Raw genomic sequence first — 18,479 nt, 5'->3', positions numbered from 1 at the left:
ACACAAGAGTGCAACAACTTTTACAATATTTCAGGCAGTGGGGCGCCTGGGTGGCTCAGTCGTTAAGTGTCTGCCTTGGGCTCAGGTCGGGATCCCAGGGTCCTGGGATCGAGCCCCGCATCGGGCTCCCTGCTCCACGGGAAGCCTGCTTCTCCCTCTCCCGCTCCTTCTGCTTATGTTCCCTCTCTCGCTGTCTCTCTCTCTGTCAAATAAATAAATAAATAAAATCTTTAAAAGATATTTCAGGAAGTGTTTGAGTCTTTTTGGTCTCTGATATCATCCTGCCATTTGAGCTGATGTTGGGCCGCACAAAGTTCTCCAGTGTTTCCGTTCTTATAAATGCCACCAAAGAAAAAGTGACCAGATTAGTTAGGGAGATACAGGTGGCTGTGAAAGATGGTGTTTATTTAATTTGCTAAGATCCCAGGCTGAAATGGGAGGCCACGCAGGCTTTCACTACAGTTGCCAGCTCAACGGGGGCGTGGCCACAAAGACCACCTGCCTCTCTGGGTTCAAAACCTGTCCTCCGAAAGCTGCTGCCAGAGCCCTGATGCCATTCTAAGAATGATTATGAATGATGTGATGGTTGTCACCAAGTGCCATTCTAACCTGACACCCGCACAGCATTTTGCAGGTTGTACAGTCAAAAGGAGTTACCATTACTGCTCTGTGGTTGAGGAAACCAAGGCCTAACAGGTGAAGTGATTTGTCACACAGCCAGTTCACAGGGCAAAATTGAAAGCCATGTTTCCTAACTCCCAGTCCAGGACTGAAGTTTCTTCTGACACTCTGTTCTATGACCCTGCCACCCTCGATGCCTCACCCACTCCCCCCGAAGTCTACCACCATTCTCCTGCATTCCCACTGGGCTACCCAGGCCCTGAGTTAGCTGTCCTGGGACAGGCCTTGCTTCCTAAGACATGAGCTCATTAAGTCCTCCTTATTAATGGGTCAATGGGCACTAGGAAGCTAGATGTTTGGTGCCTTCCCAGACAACCTATCTGTTTTCACAAAGTATACTGGAGTTCAAGACCTGAGGAAGGATTCTAACGGGAATTCAAATCCAAATTCTAGGTGCCTGAGGCCTAATTACCTCACTCTCTCTGGGTAGAAGAGAGCCATGTTCCACACCAGCATGCCTCCCCAGTCGTGGCCGATGAACACGGCTTGAGGGATGCCCTAGAGGACAAAGATGGGAGCGGAATGTGAGTGGGCTGCCGGGTTGGGTGCTGAGAGCCCTGAGGCCTTGTGCTCCATGCAGGCCCAAAAAACCCTCAGTGCTGGCAGGGACTCCCCCTCCACTGACCCCACAGTGTCTACTCCAACGTCCACCCTCTTCAAGCCTCCCTTCCCACACATAACGGCCCCACAGAACCTCCACAGCTGACTGATCTTTTATATTTTCTCAGAAGCCTAAGGCCACAGGCTCCAAATTCCCTCTCCCTCTCTACTTCCCCTCAAATCGAAATTTGTTTCACCTCTTTTTTACTTTTTGTCTTAAAGTTAGTATGACTCACCTCCCTGTGCTCCATGTTCATCTTTCATTGAGTGATTATGATTCTACGCCCCACTCTTTTGGGATCTTTCCTCCCTTAACTAACCACTGAAACCTCAAAGTCATCTTTAATCCCTCCCTCTCTACCGGCAGCTTCCTTCCTTCTGCTGCTACCGACAGTGAATGACAGCAGCTCCCTTTTGTGGAGGACCTACTATGTCAAAGGCACTGTGCTAAGTGCCTACACCTCTTGTCTGGAACTCCTCCATAACCTTCTCATGCACAATAGGGAGACAGCCTCACAGTGGTTAGGCGACCTGCCCAAGGCCACATAGATGGTCATCCAGACCCAGGCCTCCCCAACTTAAAATAGGACTCTCCCCCCCCACCCCCTGCTGGCCACATTCTTCGCCACTACCGTGAAAAGTGGCTCCCTGACTCAGCTCCCTGCCACGCTTCTGTCTTCACTGTGTCCAGCTTCTCACAATGATCTACCCCAGTGGCCTCCCTGGCAACCTTCTAAGTCCCTGCATGCTGACTTCTTCCCTGTGACCACTGAGTCCACTGAAACTTCCCTCTTAAAGGCTATTTAATCACTTCTAATAGTCTTTTTTTTCCTCTTGGCTCTCACTCTTCTGACTCTTCTGCGGCATCAGACATTTCCTTTGAAATGTTCTTCCCTGGGCTTCTGTGACACTATGCTTTCTAGACTGTTTTCTCACGTCATGGAGTCTACTCCTTCCTCTTTTGTCACACAGAAGTGCTTCACGGCTCAGTCCTCAGTCCTGTCTGGGGAACTCCTCTGCTCCTATGGTTTCAGCCACCACCTCCAGGTGGAAGATGACCACCTCACCTGCAATGGGCCCAGCTTCCTTCCCCTGCAACCCAGGAATGACGGGGCCAGGGAGGGACACCTAGCCCGCCAGCAACCCCACAGGGGCTCTCTTTCAACAGAGTCAGAGACTGTCTCAGCCAGCTAGAAATTTTCTAGATAGGAGGTCACTCTAGAGTCAGAACTGGGGTGGCCACATTGGGCCATGTCCTCTTAGATGTCCCTATCATTCTCAAAAGGTCCAAAGCGAATTCTGTGGGACTGAGAATTTCGAGAGGGCAGGGACCGTGACATCTTTGCCTCATTTCCTACAGGGTCTGCCCCCAGGCCTTGCTGCTGAACTGGAAGCCCTCAGTCATCCCAAATTCTCCTCCCGACTCTCATATCCAACGAACAGGCACTAAATCGCTGTTTTCAGATTCTCTCTCAGCTGTCCCTCCACTGTCACTGTCCTGGCTTAACCCTTCTCCCCCTCAGTCCAGGCTGTGTGACCTAACTCAGGGTGGGAGAAGTGTATTACCTAATTGCAATCTCAATCTTCTGTAAGTAAAAAGCAAAAGTATAGTCTCTGATCACCATCGCTGATCTGCTATTTGTTTGGCATTGCCATTCCAAACAAGGTTACCTGAAGGCACTTGATTCGAGGTATTTCTAAAGGGATGTCAATCTTAAAAAGTTGTAAAATATTAGCCTATAGGATAGTTTCCAAACTTCCTGATGTAAGCAAAGCTCTTTACCCTGACTTAAAGCCAACAGAGGGATCCTGTTCCCTGGAAAATGCTTTCCGTGAAACAAACAAACAAACAAACAAAACCAAAACAAACTTGGCTCTACACTGTTCTCCACACACTTTGCCACCTCTGTGCTTGTAATTCCTCCTGACCACTGACCCTGCCTCCCACGGCCCCAAAGTGGGCTGTTCCTGCCCTCGCCACTCTCCTCGGGGGCTCTAACAGTGGAAACCTTCAAAGGCTGCATCTTTAACTGCCCACCCAAACGGAAGTCTCCAGGGATCAGTTCAAAATAATTACTTACCAACTTATCCAGGAAGGTTGCCATCTCCTAAGAAAGAAAACACACCAAAAATCAGAAATTGTACGCACCCACCTCAGCTGCTTCCAGTTGAGAATTCCTGTGTCTGCTTTGTTAGGGGCTGCACTGTATTCACATGCTCAAGCCCTAACCTCTCCCCTCCAGGACCTTGGAATCTGGCTGTATTTGGAGGTAGGGTCCTTAAAGGTGATCAAGTTAAAATGAGGTCATTAGAGTGGGCCAGGATCCAAGCTGACTAGAGTCCTTATGAGAACAAAAGTTTGGACACAGACCCACAAAGAGGGAAACCCATGTGAAGACACAGGGAACAGGGAGAAATGGCCATCTACAAGCCTCAGATGAAACTGCTGTCACCTTGATCTCGGACTTCCGCCTCTAGAACTGTGAGAGAAGAAATGTCTGTTGTTGAAGCCCCCCAGTCTGTGGTCCTCTGTTATGCTGGCCCGAGCACACTAATACAATGTTCAGTCATTTCCCGAGCTCGTGAGCTCTCTCCCTTCCCTTTCCAGCATCCTCTCAGGAACCAGGTAGACCCCAGGCACACACAGGAAATTTTCCAGGGTCTGTCACTGCACATCCCTAACTGGGCCAGATCCATTGTAAGACAGAAATCGTGGCTTCTTCCTGGGACAAAGAGGGGAAGAAAACTGCTGTGGAGAGGTCTGGCTGCTTTCTTGCCCCAGGACAGCAAGCACCTGCCCCTTGATCTGCAGCACAGACACGGATGCCTGGCCACACTCGTCAGCAAGCATGGGGTCTAGAAAAGGTGTCTAAAATGTGTGGAGGTGTTGGAGATGAGGGTCCTCCAGAATCGGGGCTGGGGCTATCATACTGGGCGAGGTACAAAATGAGCAAGTAGGGGAGTCCTGCTGGGAACGGGGTGGCGGGGAGGGCAGAGCAGAGGTGTGGAGAAAATGAACCAGAGACGTGACAGGCCATTCAGGCCCTCCAGAAAGCCACATTGGCTTCCTGTTTCCCAGCCTCACGCCTCCTGAACGATCGCGTCTCATTTGTCAACACTTCCCCTATTCACCTGAGCCCGTGCGAGAAGCTTCTGCGTGCTGTAATAAAGAAGTCTATGGAGCTGCTCATCTGTGGAGCCCTAGCTTGGCCCTAGGTGTAGTGCGATGCCCCTCACACTCATCACTTCCTTTTCCCTCACGCGGGCCTGCGGGGAGGAAGGGGTAGCTCCACTCTACAGATGAGTAAACTGAGGCTCACACGGGTCAAATGATGTGGCCACGGCCAGGTAGCTAGTAGTGGCAGAACTGGGACTGATTCCAGGTCTGTCTGATTTCGGAAATTCAACATCGGAACATTCAAAGCCATTCTCTTTCACCATGTAGACCAACAGTGTTATTTTAAATCGTTTCCAGTCCCTTGACTCCTCCCCTCGGGCTACCAATTGAGAAGTAATCCTAATTTGCTTTCGATTGCCCAGACCAATGCCTTCACTGGGGGCTGCCGAGATTGCACCATGAGACGCCGAAGACTTAAAAAATATACGTGATTGTATTTCCAACATCTACTCTTGTGTTTCCAAAATGAAAGGCGATTTTCTTCTCCTTCTCTAGGCTGGGCCTATTTCTTGTTCTACGTTAAGCAAGGAGATGGAAATTTCAGGACAGTAGGAGGCAGGGAGAAGACACAGGGCTTCCCATAGCCCTTGTATTCACTGCCCTAAGAGCATTAAAAAGTGTTCGGATGTTCTCCCCTCTGGTCTCAGTTCTGCTGGGGAAACCCACCAAATATGGGCACCCTTTTCTGGGGGTGCCAGGGGGGGACACAGAGTTCTGCCTATAGCCAGTGCCAGCTTCACAGAGAAAGAATTGTAAAGGTGTTCTGATTCCTTTTGCTACCCCGGCTCCCCACTGCTCCCCAGTAGAACATGAGAAGGCAAGAGCAGATGACAAGTTCCACTGGTTAAAATACACACCATCTATTATTTTTCCAAGATGTAGATACACAGTATTGATGTAATTACCTAGTTTATTATTTTAGCAGTTTTTATTTTCACCCTTCCCCCCAAAGATAGGGAGAAAATTACCAGATGGTGTCAGGAAGACCTTTCCACCCAAAGATAGGGTGACAATCACTGGATGGTGTCAGGAAGTCTTGTTCTGGACTGAATGTCTTTGTCCCTCAAAATTCACAGGTCAAAGCCCTAATCCCCAGTGTGACTGCATTTGAAGACAGGGTCTTTGCAGAAGTCATTAAGGTTCAATGAGGTCATGAGGGTGGGGTCGCGATCAGATAGGATTAGTGTCCCTTCCTTAGAAGAGACACCAGAGAGTTGCTTTTCACTTTGCAATTAACCACAGAGACTGAAGATTAGCTCAGTGTGATTTCCACATCCTACTGTTAAAAAAGAAAGCCGCCGGCCCAAAATGACATCACTCAGGTGAAGGCCCCAATCAGTAAACCAACACTCAGTACCCAACCTGAGTGCAGTTTTCAGCCCCCCACAAACGTAACCTCTAAGCAGTCAACGTGGGAATTTCCTGGTCAGCACGAGAAAAATCACTGAGGGGGCCCCTCCATTCCCCTCAGAAGGGCGACTTTGCCTAAAACAATGGATTCTCTGCTGATCATTCCCTTCTTTCTACTCCCTCTCTACCTTTAAAACCCTTCCCTTTTCTGCAGCCCTTTGGAGCTCCCCTCTATCGCTAGATGGGATGTTGCCCGATTTATGAACTGATTGATAAAACCATTTAGATCTTTACAATTTACTTGCTTGAATTTTCACACTCAGGGCTGGAGGGGTCTAGGAGAACACTAAGTCCATCCATCCACCTGCTGCATCTGATACTTGATGGCATGACCTGAAAAGGTTAAATGACTTACCAAGGTCACACACAATGACGGAGACAACTGGGTGTAAATAAGCCTCCCTACGCTAATGAACTTGAGAAGATACCATTATTGCTACGTTGCATTCCAACACCCCTAATTTGGAATCCTAAGACTATAGACATACAGAGAACAGGTTCACTATAGACATACAGAGAACAGGTTCATGGTTCCTTAAAGGTACCTACTCTAAAACAAATAACAGTTGTATGATGAACTGGCACACAACGTTAAGGAACTGTGGTTGAGAAAAAAGAGGTTTCAATATATTTGGGGGGATGTAGTTGAGAAAAGGGTTTTTGTGGGCACTGAGGGTAAGCAGTATTATGGATCTTCATTCAGTTTCCTATAATCCTCTATTTCAAGATTACACAGGTTATTTTTTTTTAAGATTATGCAGGGTATTTTAAATAAAATTTTACACTAAAAGTATTGTGCTAATTTTTCAAATGACAGCTCTACTGAGATATGATTCACATACCATAAAACTCACCCTTGAAAAATGTATAATTCAGAGGATTTTTAGTGTGGTCAGACTGTGAGGTCATCACTGTTACATGGTTAGAGAACATTTCATCACGCCAAAAAGAAACCCTATACCCATTAACAGTGTCTCCTGTTCCCCATTACCCCCAGCCCTTGGCAACCACTAATTTCATTTCTGTCTCTATGGATTGACCTCTTCTGGAAACTTCGTATCAATGCAATTATACAATGTGTGGCCCTTTGGGACTGGCTTATTTTAGCATAAGGTTTGCAAGGTTCATTCATGTTGAAGCATGCACCATGATTCCATGCCTGCTTATGGTGAATAATAGTCCATTGTATGGATATGCCGCACATTTTTAATCCATTTATCACTTGATGAACACTGGGATAGTTTCCACTTTTTGGCTTTTGTGAATAATGCTGCTGTGAACATTCATGTCCCAGTTTTTGGTGGACGTACTTTTTAAAATTCTTTTAGGTGAAGACCTAGTAGCAGACGTACTAATGACTTTAAAGGGTGGAGTTGGAGGACTGGAGCATCACATTTTATCTTGCTTGTCTTAGTAAAAGGACCTTCTTCACAAGGGCAGTTAGGTCAAGTGACCCGATTTATCTGTCTTGAGAACCGATTTCGACAGAAACAAGCAGGGGTCCAGTGAAGGGACATTAGGGGGATGGGGAGAGGCCCCCCACAGGGTCGCTAGTGAGATCTTGGTAGGATTTTGGCGGGGGCGGGGGGGACATGAGCAAGATCAGAAGTGGCAGAGTGGAAGAAGTAAAGACTTGGACACCGAGGAAGGAAGGACAACCCTAACTGGAAAGTCTGGTTTTATCAAGGCTCCTCTCATGAGTCGCCAAAGCCTGCGTGCGAGCCTGGCTGGAGGGCAGTCCGAGCAGAGCTGTGACTCCTACATGGAGCCTTTTTGTAAATTTAGCATAATTAGCAGCATCGCCAGTTTTTTTTTTTAGATTTTTTCAAAACTTATTTATTTGACAGAGAGAGAGAGCACAAGCAGGGCGAGTGGGAGAGGGAGAAGCAGGCTCTGCACTGAGCAGGGAGTCCGACACGGGGCTCGATTCCAGGACCCTCGGATCATGACCGGAGCCGAGGGCAGATGCCCAACGGAGCCACCCAGCCGTCCCTAGCGTCGCCTGTTTTATGGCCAACCAGGACGCTGTTTCTTTCCCTCGGCCCCCCCTCCAGCCTTGGTTTCTGCCCTAGGGCTGATGGAGGCTTGGTACCCAGTCTCCTCACCTCAGCCTTGGCAAGGTCTGAGATGAGGGCCCCTCCCCGATGGTGCTCATGCTTCACTTAGAATAGGAGCACCATTACATCCGCCAAGCCACACACTGACTCCTTCGGTCTGGCCAACAACATCTCTACCAAAATAAGGTGATTTTTTTTTTAATTCTCAGGACAGAAAGGCGAGATGGTGGAGTGGCCACGAGGAGGGACGTGGGAGCTATTTCAGGGTTCAGACTTGGCTCTACCCGCTGCTGACCTCCAGCAATTACTTTACCTCCTCATGACTCAGTTTCCTCTTCTATCAAATGGCTTAGAACAGTAACTGATAGACAGTAAATGTTGGCTATCATTTTTAAAATACCATCTTAACTTTCAGTAAGATTTTTATACCCAAATGCTGTGAAATGCTTTCCTAGGATTTTAAATGAATACCCATACTTCTGTCTTGTATCAGTAAAAACACCAGGATGGAAAAAATGTTACAAATGTTACCCAAAGATCTTTCTTACCTGGCATAACACTTCCATGGAATATTCTTTTATTTCTGCAATTAAAAAGAAATACAGTTAATTCACATGACCGAAAATTACCAACAAACTAAAAGGGCCCCTTTGCCCAAAAATAGATATCTTATTAAATCTTTAGATTGATGTAGTCTACTTGTTTATTTTTGTTTTTGTTGCCTATGCTTTTGGTATCATGTCCATGAAATCATCGCCAAAATCAGTATGTTTTCTTCTAAAAGTTTTAGTTTCAGGTCTTATATGTAAGTCTTTAATCCATTTTGAGTTGATTTTTGGGTATGGTGCAAGGTAAGGGTCCACTTTTATCCTTTTGCATGTGGATATCCAATTTCCCTAGCATCATTTATTGAAGAGACTGTCCTTTCCCTAGTGTATGTCCTAGGCACCTATGTCAAAGATCAGCTGACCATACATGTGTGGATTTATTTCTGGGCTCTCTATTCTGTTCTATTGGCTATATGTCTGCCTTTATACCAATACCACATTGTTTTGATTACTGTGGCTTTGTAATATATTTTGAAATCAGGAAGTGTGAGTCCTTCCAGCTTTGCTCTTTCTAAAGATTGATTTGACTACCTGGGGTCTTTTGTGGGTCCATATTAATTATAGAATTGTTTTTTCTGTTTCTGTAAAAAAAAACATCATTGGGATTTTGATAGGGATTGCACTGAATCATACCAAAGATCACTTTGGGTAGTATGAAAATTTTAACAAAAACAGCAATTCCAGGGGGCAAAAAAGAAAAGAGAAAACAGAAGAAAAAAATTATCAAAGAAATAATTCAAGAAACTTCCAAGAACTAAAAGATAAATGTACCCAGAAAAGTGGATGAAAAGAGACCCACATCGTGGCACAATATCATAAAATTTTATAACACAAGAAGATAAAGATCCTAAAGGTTATTAAGGGTAAGAGAAAAAAAAAACAACAGGCACATAGAAAGCCTCGTGGATCTGAAAGGCATGGGATTTTTTAATAGCAACAAAGAAAGCTAGAAAATAGTGGGACAACAGCTTCACAGTTTTAAGGGAAAACAATTTGTTACTTAAAATCTATTGCCAAATGTATGAAATTTATACACAAATGATTTGCAATGTGTATGTATGATTCCAAATCATCATGCTTGGCTTTAGAACTCATGTTATATATAATCTTCAGCAATAGTTAACATGTAAATTATTGTTTTCTCTTTTTTTGAAGATTTTATTTATTTATTTTAGCAAGGGGGAGAGAGAGAGAGAACTCGAGCACGGAGTGGGTGGAGGCGTAGAGGGAGAGGGAGAATGAGAATCTCAAGCAGACTCTGCGCTGAGCATGGAACCTGACACGGGGCTTGATTTCACAACCATGAGATCATGACCTTAGCCGAAACCAAGAGTCAGTCGCTCAACCGACTGAGGCACCCAGGCACCCCGTAAATTACTGTTTTCTTAAAAAGTAGTTATAATCAGAGTATGTATAACCATAAGTCCCAGTTCGTCCAGAACAGTTCTGTTTATGTGTGTTATTACTAACAGTGTTTCTTTTACTTTCAATGGTGTTCTAGTATGAATGATAAATTAATTACTAAGTTATCCCTAGGGAATTCAGGGAGGATCATAGTCTAGATGAATGAAAATAGACATTTTAATAATTAAATTGGAAAAAAAAAACCCTTCAATGTCTTTCCGAGATGTCTGGACTAGAAGTTTTCTTTTTGTCTAAAAGGTAGACCATGCAAGAGGTAGTAAGCAGCCGCTGAGTCGGTACCATGACATTTAGGGAACAATCATGGCGGCACTCCCTAGTCATGACAGGCTGAACGGCCTCGTTGGTGGTCACCTGAGTGATAGTTCATGTCAGCTGGCTTCAAACTCGACAGGCTTGATGTCAACATGGGGAAGCAGCTCAGAGAAGGGTGGTGAGCAGCTGGTTTGGCTCACTGAGCCACTGCTGTCAGCGGCATGGCTGACACTAGGAGGGACAGGGATTCTGCTACATGTCTGACTGCATCACGTTCCTATCTCTACCTGGGGAGCTGAACAGTGTGGGACTTGAGAACCCCTCTGAAACCCATAAAAACAGTAGACTCCCTCGCCCCAGGAAGGCACTCATAAATCCACGCATGGACTTGGGTTCATAGGCCCCCAATGCCCATCCTTGGATAGATGCCAAATGGGATCCACAGACACTGGCTTAAGAATCTGGCCTACCAATTACCATACGATCCAGCAACTCCACTTCTGGGTATACACCCCAAAGAATTGAAAGGAGGAACTCAAGCAGATATTTGCACACCCACATTCACAGAGCATTATTCACATTAACCAGAAGGTGGAGGAAACCCAAATGTCCATCAATGGATGGATGGATAAACAAACCGTGGTCTATACATACAATGAAATATTATTCAGCTTTAAAAAGGAAGAAACTGTGATATATGCTACAACACGAAGGAATCTTGAAGACGTTATGCTAAGTGAAATCAGCCAGTCACTGAAGGATAAATATTGTATGATCCACTTAGAGATGCCTGGAGTAGTCAAATTCATAGATAGAGAGCAGAAGGGTAGTTGCCAGAGGCTAGGGAAGGGAGAACGGGGAATTAGTGCTTAATGGTACAGAGTTCTGCAAGATAGAAAAAGTTCTGTAGCTGGATGGTACTTCCTATACCCTACATCCAGCACGAGACTTCCTCAGGCCACTGGGTTTCTTGTATTCATTCAGAGTATGGGGAGCAGAGACATCTGAGCCCAAAGTGTATAGACAAGGGTCACTGCAGGAGAGGGGAAGGGCAAAGTCAGACCCCCCTCAAGGGCTGTCTGCTCTGACCTGGGACCAGGGGGAGACAGTGCAGTTAGGAGAGCTCAGGCAGTCAGAAGGCATTGACAGCTGTGAGACAGCTAACCTACCAGGAGGAGCAGATGACTCTCCATAGCCTTTCATGTCCAGAGCTAGTACCCGGAAACCTGCCTGAGCCAGAGCAGGGATCTGGAAAACAAACAGTTCGGGAACACTCAAGTGTGGTCTCAACAGTCTTTTGCAGATACTCCTTCTTCGCTTTGCTTCCTTCTATCCACGTTCTTATAAATGGTTCAACTCAAAGTGCCATGTGGCACTATCTGGGATCCTTGCCATGAGGCTGGAATGAGCCCATCTGGATAGGGCTGCCACGGAGAGTGGTAGGGTCTGTGTACTGCATCTAATACTACATCTAAGACAGCACTTTTCCTAGCAAAGACTTTGCAGATTTCTATATTCATTACAAAGACCTCCCAGCAGGTGGCATAAAGTGTCCTGAAGAATCCGTCTTCTTCTAATCTGCAAAGATGCTATGTGGGCTAGCACAGCCCTGAGGCCTGCACCCATCTCTGGCTCCAACACTGCGGAGGTATCATGGTCATCGTTGGAGACAATGCTCCACTATAAGGTTTCAGCTTCTTTTTAAGATAGATAGATAGATAGATAGATAGATAGATAGATAGATAGATTTATTTATTTATTTATTTATTTATTTATTTATTTGAGAGAGAGAGAGAGAGAGAGAGAGAAAGGGCATGAGAGAGAGTGAGCATGAGCGGGGCGAAGGGCAGAGGGAGAGGGAGAAGTAGGCTTCCCTGCTGAGCAAGGAGCCCAATGCGGGTCTCGATCCCAGGACCCCGGGATCATGACCTGAGCTGAAGGCAGACACTTAACGGACTGAGCCACCCAGGAGACCCAAGGTTTCAGCTTCTTAACGGCATTCTACACTGGGACACAACATTTAGACCTCCCTCTCCCTTCAACTTGACTGGGGCAGACCTCCCCCTGGTTTCCTTTACCTGGTACCGCCAAGAGAACCAGCTCTCGGGAAATCCATGGCAGAGACACACAGCAGGTCCGGAGCCCAGCTCCACAAAATGCAGACGCACCCCAGGCTGTAGAAAAGAGAGGTGAACAGAAAGTGACCACAGCGCCAGGCTGGACAGAACCAGCTCGTCTTCTGCAGACCGCGCTGGGCCATCTCTGGGTACTGCCGGACCTCACAATTTCTCAGCCCAAGACCCCGATGCCAGGAGGAGATGTTCAAGAAGACACAACTGGCCAAACTGCAATAAAACTGGCAGCTTCTATAGGAACATAGGAGGCCTGAAAAGAAGGTTATAATGTTGGAAAAAAAAACCCAAAAAACAAAAGCAAAACAACTTTGCCTTCCTCCCTAAGAGGCCCTAATAGTGTCAGAGTTTCCGGTACTGTCTGACTGGTCTGTCTTCCATATTTTAAACTGGGGCTGATTTTGTGCACAGCATAATATTCATGTTAACATGCAGAATACCACGATTATTATGTTAAAAATTGTTTCTCTCTTGAATGCAAAATCTTTTCCAAGCTTTGCTACACTTCCGAGTGCTTTCTGGGCTGTGTCAGAGCCTGCTAGAGCTCCATGTCTGTGTTCTCTCCTTGGCACATGACAACATTTTCCAGACCTCCCCCCCACACTTCCTTGCAATGGGTGCAGCCATGGGACCGAGTTCTGGCCAAATGGCCTAGGAGAATGAAGAAATGTGTGCTACATCCTGGGCCCATAGAAACCTCCCACGCGTGGTCCTCCCTCTTTCCCTATCTGCCCCTGAACAGTTTGGGCCTTGGGCGAGGTAGAGCCAGCAGAAAGGAGATGGGCTACTTGATGACTGCATGGAGAGAGCCCACTCCTACCCCACACTGGACTGTCTGGCAAGCAAGGAATAAACCCGATGTTGAGCCACCGGAAGCTTGGGATGGTTTGTTTTGGTACTTAACCTACTCCAATTATTACCATGTGGTCTAAGCACATGAACTAAAGCAATATCCAATCAGAGTGCTCCATTTCCCTCAAAAGTATGTATCTTCAACTTTCTAATGGAGATAAATGGGAAAAATAAGCTTTACGTATGGAAATTCACTTGGAACAATTCTATGTAGCTGCATCTCAGATTACTCCAAGCTCGTGTTCTAAAGCAGAAGTTTCATTCATGATTCCCAGTGAGTTATTCTGCTCAAGAAAACATTAGGCTGACATTTCACAAACTCTTTCATGGTCTACAATCTTATCAGAATATGTCCCACAGTCTTCTCATTAATACTTGGCAAAGGAAGGGATTTAACTTGAAATTCTATTCCTTATATTGAAAAGTGTTGCAGTACTGATGTCCAGGGAAATGATCCTAACCTGCCCCAGATCTAAATGGATCCTAAACTAAGAGTCTCCCTTTTGCTGCTCAGCATATGCATATACTTTCCCATCCTTTAAATGATATGTTAATGAAATTGCCATAAAGCCAGAAACCAGAAAGACCTAACCCAGCTTGGGTGGCATTAGTATTTAGTGGAGATCGATGGAGTAGCGCCCCGCACAGTGGGGCTCGGCTGGGACTCCCCAGAGGTCGCTGCCCCAGGCCTTTAATTTGGGATGAAGACAGACGGGGTGATAAAGCAGTTCTGATCACCCTCCTTCAAGGTCAAATGAGAAAGGTATTGAAACTGACTGGACCTGTGAGCCTCAAGAGGATTATGAGAATAACCCTGTCCATGGGGTTGAATACACCAGGTCACAGCCCAGATCCCAGGCCGAGAGCCCCTCGCTCCTCATTGATACTGGAGACAAGGACTGAAGGGACCTCATGAAGCATTCACCCCTTCAGGAGCACCCAGGGTTACCGGAGGGGCTGGGTTGACCCTCACAGTAACTTTAGCCCTTTCTTACTACCCAGCTCACACTCATCCTTTCATGCCCACTTCACCATCACCGCTAAACATTCCCCGATGCAGCCTCCACCCTCACAGAGCCCATGCCCAGTGTGCTGGGGCACCACCATCAGACAAGGACCCCATCCTGGGTTGTAACTGCAGGGGCTGGGGATGTGTATCTCACTAGACTGCAAAATTCCTTAAGTCTTAGAAGACACTCCATTCATCTCGGTATTTCTCTCTGTGCCCCGAAAACAACAAATACTCAATAAATCCTTGAGGGGCTGTCCTCCAAGCAGCAGGACTTCCCCTGGGTCTGCAGACCTGCCCCATTCGTGCCACCAGCTCTCCTCTTCATCAGCTACAGTTTATGGAGCACGGAGGTGCCAGGTACGATGCCCCATGGTCTACATACAGTATTTCAATGACAGTTGACCCTTGCACAATGTGGGGATAAGAGGCACTGACCCCCACCCGCATAGTCAAAAATAGCATATAACTTTTGACTCCTCTCAAAACTTAACTCCTACTAGCTTCCTATTGACTGGAAGCCTTACCAATAGCAGTTGATGAACACCTATTTTGCATTATGTATATTATATACTATAATCTTATAAAGTGAGATAAGAGAAAAGAAAATGTTCTTAAGAAAACCCTAAGGAAGAGAAAATACATCTATAGCACTGTACCGTACAAAATCCTCAGATAAGTGGACCCACACTGTTCAAACCCATATTGTTCAAGGGTCAAGTGTAATCCATACATGACCACTGAAGGGAGGTATTAGCATCACCTCATCATAAAGCTGTGTACACTGAGATTCGGAGTGATAAAAAAAAGTACCTAAATTTGCAAACTTAGTGCCGAAGCCAGGATTCACATTGGTTCTATCTGGCCCAAAGCAACTGTCCCATCTTGTTTGCTTATAAGCTGACCCGTAGCTCTAGGTCTCTTCCCATTTAAATGGGACCGATGACAAATGAATCCATGAAGACATCCTAACACCCTGCTCTGTATCCTGGCTGGCTCGGGAGTCGGGGCCACTCTGCACATGGCCTTGGCCTTGCTGTAGCCCTGACCACAGCTGTTTTAATGACTAATTCTGTCTCTTTATCCTCACTACGGGTTCCTTGAGGATGGGTCTGTCTTGTTCCTCACTGCATCCCTTGTATCTGGCCCATGGCTGACACCAAGGCAGTGCTTGATAAATACCTGTTGGATGAAAACAGGTTCTCCCCAGATCACCCAGGCCAGACACAGATGCACGTTAGCACCCCCGGGCTACTCAAGGCCCCATGTGACCTGTTTTTCCATGGGAGCCTGACCACATCTGTACACTGCTTTGTATATCCTAAGGCATGATCCATGTCTTGTGATTTTGGAGGAATGATTATATGGAGAAATGTTATTTCCCTATGAACAGCGGATGTTCAGCTACCCTTGATATTTAACAAATGTCTCTGCAGGCCATTGTAGGTGGGCTGGTCAGGGAGGACTCGGCTGACTGGGAGGGAGTGCTCACATACCTTTATCGGCACGTATCCGTGGCTTGCATCGCTCAGATTGCACGGGACTGACAGAGGGGCTGTGGCTCCGAGAAGCTGGAAGGAAAAGGGGACAGGAAGAGAGGGAGCAGCCTCCTTCTGTGAGAAGTTCTCACACAGAGTTTCCCAAAGTCCAGAGTGCTGGCTACAGGCACCCGTGTCAGGGGCTCCTGAGTCCTCCAGGGGACTGCCCAGCCCCGTCCCTCTCCTGCAAGCACAGAGTTGTACTCATCTCCTCCTCTGTTTCAGTTCAGTGCAGCCCATGACCAGGTCCTTCGGACAGAAGAGCGTGGCCTGTCAGGCTGACCCCTTAAAATCCCCACGCCATTCTCTACATTCTCTACTGCCCCCCCCACCCCGCCCCCAGCTGAGAGCCTGGTGTGACTGGGGAGAACACAGCGGGGAAAGACGGTGGGTCCTCTGTCAAACCCAGGTCCTTGAATGGCTGCATGAAGCAAAGCCCCTGGCCACCACCACCTGAACTTAACATCAGCAGGAAAGAAATACCACCTGCTCTAAAACGCTGAGCTTTCGTACTTCAAGGACTACAATCCTTCTCTATGGCAGTTCCTCAGGTGGTCACCCAGGCTCACGTTGGATACCACCAGGAATGCCAAGTTCACACAGCAGCCATCCCATCACTGTATGGCTCCGCTGAGGGGTCTCTCCTTCACGCTGGCCAAAATCAGATTCTCTGGGCCTTTGGATTCGTCTGCTCCAGCTGCCATTACCATGTGCCACAGACTGGGTGACTGACACAACAGACATTTATGTCTCTCAGTTCTGGAAGCTGGGAGTCCAACACCTTGGTTGGTTCAGGCTTGGCTCCTCCTGAGTCCTCTCTTTGGCTTTGCACCTCCGCCCTGGGCCCTCACATGGTCTTTAAGGGGCTTCTTTACCTATTCATGTCAGGTTTCTTGAGACGGAAATGACAAAGGACAGGATGCTGACACATGTAAGTGAACTTATTCACAGGAAGAGACATATTAGCGACTCCTACTGCTAGATCACTCATCTTTAGTCCCAAATGTGCGACCTAAGGAAGAAGTGGCTCCGACCTCTAAAGTGGGAGAAGTAAACCACGAAATTTATCTTCCTTTTTTAAACATGGAAGAGTCTGCCTGGGTGTCCTCAGCGGGGGAACCAGAAGGCAAGCCCCCTATCTCCATCGCACCTGGAGAGGACTCAAGGTGTGGTGGGAGGGATGGGCAGCTGGGTGCCCTCTGATGGCAATGAGCCTTGCCTGGCCTGAGGGAGCCAAGACCCTGACCAAGGACCAGGGTCCCTTGGGGCCCTTCTGCTGAGGTATCCCTGGCTTCACAGGGGATGTGCTACTCTTTCCAGGGGTGAGGGCCGAGCGGGGAGCAGGGAACTCCCTGAACCGGTCGCCCTCTCACCTGCTGTGTCTCCTGCAGCCCTAACACAGAGAAGGGGCAGGAAACCCGACCCAGCGCAGCCCAGAGAGTTACCTGCACCCCAGTTACTTTCTCCAGTTCTGCCAGAGCTGTGTCTGTGTCACGGACGAGGATGGTGACCATCCCCAAGTCACGGGCCGGCTTCAGATTAGTCCCGACGTCATCCAAGAACACAACCTGAATCCAAATAGCAGAGACACTAGCATCACTTTAATTCAAAGCAAAACTCATCCATGAGGGACAGCATCGGAAAGATACACATTAAAACATGAATAGTGGTTATTTTATGACGACAAGGTGAAGAATTATGTTTTCCTCCACATATTTGTTTACCCTTAAAATTAAAAATATTGAATTACATCAGCATACCCATAAACACGCAGAGATGTACAGATTCCCACAGACACTTGTGGGTTTCAGCCTGAATTCTGAAACTTAAGAAAATTAAGGAAGGATATAAAGTTACAGGGTGATATTAAAATTCATCTAGGAAATCAGCATGTATGAATAGATTTAAAAAAATCTGGAAAAGAACTGTAATAAGGGCAGATACTAAAACAAATTATGAAGCTACAAAAGGTAAAATAAAAAAAAGTGGGGAGCTAGAAGAGATATAGATGATATTAAATGAAATAGAAGAGAGTCGAGGAATGAACCCAAATATAAATGACAATTTGTGTTGTTCACCTCGTGAGGAAAAATAGTACTTAAAAGATTATATAATTATTTTAACTGTTTGGGGGAAAACAGTGGATGCTTCCTTCACATCTTCGCACAAAATAAATTCTGAATGGATCAAATATTTAAATTTTAAAATAAAAAAATCTTTAAAGTTGTTGAAGAAAGCATAAGTGCATTATCATCTTGGATTAGGGCAGGCCCAGACTTCTAAGCAGCTCATCCAACCCAAAAGCCAGAAATGAGAAGACATTTATTTATAGGTACACTCAAATTCAGAGCACTATTACAAGGCTTGATCCAGGGGTTGAAAGGGGCAGGAGCAAAGTTTAAGAGGAAGAGGAAGGGTTCTGGGATTGAGCCTGGTAAGGATTCCCTGTGAGGAAGTTCAGGGTTTCATCTGATCAGCTTGTGGATGAGGTGGGGCCAACAAGGAAGGGTCAAAAACATCAGGGAAAGGTATTTAATCTTGGTCTAATTGCCTTTTTGAAAATTAGAGGTGGGGAATACAAGGGAAACAGAATTTTAGAATAGATACTTAGAGACAGTATGAAGACAGAATTTAGGGGTTCCTAGAGGAGATGGCTCTAATATTGGAGCCCACTTCTGCTCACCCTTTGGTAGGGTGACTGTGACCCTTATGAGCCTTGTGGTCTTGGGAAAATCTC

General features: G+C 46.5%; 1 protein-coding gene across 2 annotated transcripts in view; it reads right to left on the bottom strand.

The window, feature by feature from the left end:
* Positions 1 to 18,479, bottom strand: part of EPHX2 (epoxide hydrolase 2) — a 67,531-nt gene that overhangs the window by 26,747 nt on the left and 22,305 nt on the right. For both annotated transcript variants that reach the window (XM_028114407.2, XM_088020999.1), the window contains exons 5-11: positions 17,188 to 17,310; positions 15,701 to 15,775; positions 12,290 to 12,385; positions 11,381 to 11,459; positions 8,475 to 8,509; positions 3,363 to 3,389; positions 1,094 to 1,179 (exon numbers count right to left, since the gene is read on the bottom strand). In XM_028114407.2, the coding sequence (XP_027970208.1) occupies positions 1,094 to 1,179; positions 3,363 to 3,389; positions 8,475 to 8,509; positions 11,381 to 11,459; positions 12,290 to 12,385; positions 15,701 to 15,775; positions 17,188 to 17,310 (521 nt within the window). The remainder of the gene's footprint in view (positions 1 to 1,093; positions 1,180 to 3,362; positions 3,390 to 8,474; positions 8,510 to 11,380; positions 11,460 to 12,289; positions 12,386 to 15,700; positions 15,776 to 17,187; positions 17,311 to 18,479) is intronic.

Source organism: Eumetopias jubatus, unplaced genomic scaffold (assembly GCF_037043125.1).
Source record: "Eumetopias jubatus isolate StellerSeaLion01/CBP00866 unplaced genomic scaffold, mEumJub1_p1.0 scaffold_2, whole genome shotgun sequence".
Classification (NCBI taxonomy): Eukaryota; Metazoa; Chordata; class Mammalia; order Carnivora; family Otariidae; genus Eumetopias; species Eumetopias jubatus.
The sequence above is the reverse complement of the archived record's forward strand: the minus strand, read 5'-3'. Positions and strand labels throughout refer to the sequence as shown.